Genomic DNA, 4,101 nt, shown 5'->3' with positions numbered 1-4,101 from the left:
TCAATATTGAGGAGAGTTTGATTTTTTAATCAAAGTTGAGGGTGAAAATAATTTTCACTCAATTTTTTTTTTTTTTTTTTAAATTTAAAATCGCATGTACCCGCAACCAATACCGCACCCGCATAACTGCACTATCCCACATAGCTTAAAATCTGCCCCTCTCCGCAACCGTCCAGTCCAGTCCCATTGCCATCCCTATAATCATACCAAACACACCCTCTGTGTAAATGCTATCTTCATTTAAAAACGAATGAACTGTTTTTTTTTTTAATCCGTTTAAAAGAAATAAATTTTCTATTATGACAACACTTTAGATTCTACTTTATCAGTTACATAGACTTAACTAAATGTCATTTTAATATATTTGGGGTAACTTTAATTTAATTTTGTTAATCTCCAGTATAAAAAAAGAAAATAGAGTAGCGCACCAAATTTGCCATTTGAACATTGCGTTCAATCTAGTCTAGGCTTGTCTCCCGTTCTGCTGAAAGAACATCCCTCGGCAAGTCTGTATGGCACAACGCACTCTGCCATTTTCCATTTGAGCTTCTTCTTTTCCATAGAGTGAGAGTGAGGGGACAACAAATTTGCCTAGCCAAATTAATTTATATCAGCTAAGGTTACCCATTAGACAAGAAAAACATCACTTGTTAGTTGCTGTTTTTGATTATATGGGGAAATTTGGTAAGCAGGAATTGGGTCTTGACAAGTATGATAAGGTAAGAACTGCGATTGAGATTGGCAGAGCATTGGAAAGATGTGTTGATGTGGATGAAGATTATGTCGACTTCTTAGTATTATTTATAAATTATGCACAACAAAAGGAGGCTGGAGTTGCTGCCTATGGTGGGGAAAAACCTAGTAGTGATGTTGAAGAAGATGACCCCGATTATATGACTTTCTTGGCTAACACTAAGCCACATGGGGGATCATATGTTTTTCAAGCTACTGATCAGAATGGGTTGCCCGTTTTAGTTGAATATGAGAAAGACAGGGAGTCGGAGATTCATCGAGTTGAAAAGGGTCAGGGTAATGAATTGGTCAGAAAGAATAGGATTGTTGAAAAGCAGAAGATGAAAGATGGGAGTTTTTTGCGCAAGAAACCACGATACAATGAAAGGGATTTAGATGACAGGACACGTAGATTTGATGTGAAGATTGTATCTGGTAACGAGCAGAAGATTAAAGATGGGATTTTGAGCGAGAAGCGACGAAATGAGGATAGGGATTTAGATGACAGGTTGCAGAGAGTTGATGTGAAGATTGTACCTGATAAGGAGCAGAAGATTCAGAATAATAGCAAATTCATGGACGTGGAAGTAAAAATAGAAGAAGATTCTGTTGGTAAGAGTTATTTGATTCTTCCAAAATAAAAAATTGTGTATAAATATATTGTTGTCTCAAATCGTCATTTGGAAATAACTGTTCATTTTGTTTATGAAGCTCTTGAGGAGGCAGTAGCCGAAAGTGAAGTAGAAATCCTTGAGAATGTAAGTGCAGAGCTAGGCAGGGGCAGCAGCTTTAACCCCTTTGTACCTGCAGTTCAACATGTATGATTTCAATTCTTCCTTTATTTTATGGTACCTCTTAGTTTTGGTTCTCCATAATAATTCTTGTAAGCATTGGCTTCTAATTTTGTGTATCAAGCTGGATGCGACAATCAGAGATTCTGGGTATAGGAAGGAGTGTCTGAATTTATTGATGAGGCCGTATGATGAAGAGGAGTATACGAAGCTTTGGAAAGACATTAAGATGCAATTACCATCTAGCTCAACAAATGAACGTGGGAAATCCCTTCTATCACTACATAAAGGTAGGTTAACAGCCTACAGATTGTTTTCCAGCATCGTGGCGTGTCTTTGCATTTTGAATGCTTCTCTTGTGTTTTGAATTTTCTCAGGCCATGCCTTTGATTTCAAGTTTTATGTATTCAAATTTAAGAGAGTATCCAATTCCATAGAATTCCCTCACTCTCATTTAGACAACTTAACAATAATTTCTTGTCTTGTTCTTTCTCTAAAAATGGAACTGAACTTGCTAGCAAATCTTTACTGATCTGATTTAGAGAAAGTTCTGACTTTCTTTAATCTGATTTTCATGTAGCTTGTAGTAGAGTATGTTTTCCTTTTGTTTTCTCTACACTTATTATCATTTTACTTGAGGCATGACCAATGTAACTTTTGACACAGTATAATATTTACTCTCAGAGAAGTGCCAGTGGAAACAATAGTCGTGTAAGGCAAGTGACCTCATCAATAAGAAAAAGTCATGTAAGGCAAGTGGACACGTTGCGACTCCAAGAAAGGGAACTAAGAAAATATTTCTTGGAAGAAATAACTGTTTTGAAGTCTGAAACGAGAAACAGCAGACCTAACTTGCCGAATATGCTGAAGGTCATCAACTCATAGATAATCAAAATAGTTTTCCATTTAAATTAGTGTTGTCAAAGGCTCATTTAAGGCGCGCCTAAGCCCTAAAGCACAAAAAAGCTCTTGGAGGGCGATTCTCCTCACTAAGCTGCATTCCAGTCTAGGCAACAAATTATTTGCGTCGCTTACTTATTACGCGTTCCCTCCACATTTGGTTTCATTAGCACTACTAAATTGGCATCCTAGAACCAAGCTACTTACTTATTGATGCAGGGTGTTTTCACGGTATAGAGATAGGAAAGAAATTATAATTTAGATTGCGTGTTCAGCTTGTAGGGGCATTTTGGGAATTTTAAATATACTTGCTGTCAATGGCCTCTTAAGTGACTCGATTAGGTTTTCTAGTGCGCTTTTGGAATTGTTGTTATGTACTATGGAAGAGAAGGAACTGCCATTTGCAGATTCTATTTATCTCACTTGGTTTCTTGATTTAAGTGATATCAAAGAAAAAGGAAATAGGAGTGTGCATAACTTATAAATAATAGTAGACAACAATACATTCTTTACAAAGAGTAATCAATGATCTATCATAAAAATCCATCATACCAGGAATCTCATGGGTGTTCTAGAAATGTAGAAAAAGGAAAAAGGTCTCCTGAAGTTGTGTACACAAATTAGTTGTCTCGTACATGTATGCTCTCATTGTTCCTATAAAGAAAAAATGCTTTCATGATGTTTGATATGAAAGCATGTTTTGGAAACTCTAAAGTTGCTTGCTACTCTATGATCGGGAGAGGATACTTTACAGAAAAGGAGATATTTTGAACTTTAGGTGGATATAGCCCCGCGAGTAGCAGCCTTTGTGCAAGAAGTGCTGAAATTGTGCCAAAGCAGCCTTAGCGTGGGATAACCTGATAATGTTGACAATTAAGGCACTATAGTTGCAAAGCTTTTCACTTAGGGTGTGTTTGGTATGATGGAAAATGTTTTCCAATTTTCCCTTGTTTGGTTGTAATGAAATGTTGGGAAAATATTTTCCACAACAACTCATTTTCCTTCATTTGATGGAAAATGACTTCCCTCATGCGTCAAGGGAAGTCATTTTCCAAAAAATGACAAATGAGTTTTATGACCCCACCCCCATCCCTTTTCCCCACCCCAACAACACTCATATTCACATAACTCAAAAAATTTACATTACTCGAAAATATTTTTCACTGTGCTTTGCTTCAATTTTTTACTGCTTGAAATAAAAAAAAGTGAAACTCGATTTTTTTCTATTTCCAATGTTCGTTGAATGTATTGTTATTTTCATATTCATAGAGAAAGACTTACCTATGTTACTTTTGCTAATTGCATATTTCATCTTGTCATCGATGCAACTTGTTTCACGAGGTTGAATAAGCTTGTCGTTCCGTTATATTTCTATTGATTGTAGTATCTTGAGATTGTCCTGACAAAATGTTGAAAAGTGTCTCCTATATTTGCTAATTAATAGTTGCTTAAATTTAGTGATTGTAGTATTTTGGAATTCGATATTGATATTATTTGTTATGCTTAAATTATTTCTTACAAATTGTTGAGTTGTTAGAGGCACTGATATACTAATTAACAGTTAGTAGTATTTTCTAAAAAATATTTTTTCACTCACCAATCAAACACTAAAAAATATTTTTTCACTCACCAATCAAACACTAAAAAATATTTTTTAGAAAAATATTTTTTAGTGTTT

At 35.3% G+C, this 4,101-nt stretch overlaps 1 protein-coding gene across 4 annotated transcripts in view; it reads left to right on the top strand.

Annotated features, from left to right (window-relative positions):
- The first annotated feature begins 356 nt into the window (after nt 1-356).
- Nucleotides 357-4,101, top strand: part of LOC107852490 — a 26,881-nt gene continuing 23,136 nt past the window's right edge. Inside the window, exons 1-3 of one of the 4 annotated variants that reach the window (XR_001669454.2) lie at nt 357-1,344; nt 1,444-1,550; nt 1,648-1,813. Coding sequence is in view for 3 of the 4 variants with exons in the window: in XM_016697522.2 (XP_016553008.2) it covers nt 672-1,344; nt 1,444-1,550; nt 1,648-1,813 (946 nt within the window). In the remaining variant the exon portion in view is untranslated. The remainder of the gene's footprint in view (nt 1,345-1,443; nt 1,551-1,647; nt 1,814-4,101) is intronic. The other 3 variants (XM_016697522.2, XM_016697523.2, XM_016697524.2) reach the window with 3 other exon arrangements.

The sequence above is a fragment of the Capsicum annuum genome, chromosome 4 (genome assembly GCF_002878395.1).
Source record: "Capsicum annuum cultivar UCD-10X-F1 chromosome 4, UCD10Xv1.1, whole genome shotgun sequence".
NCBI lineage: Eukaryota > Viridiplantae > Streptophyta > Magnoliopsida > Solanales > Solanaceae > Capsicum > Capsicum annuum.
Note: the sequence above shows the minus strand (reverse complement) of the source record. Positions and strands in the feature narration are given on the sequence as shown.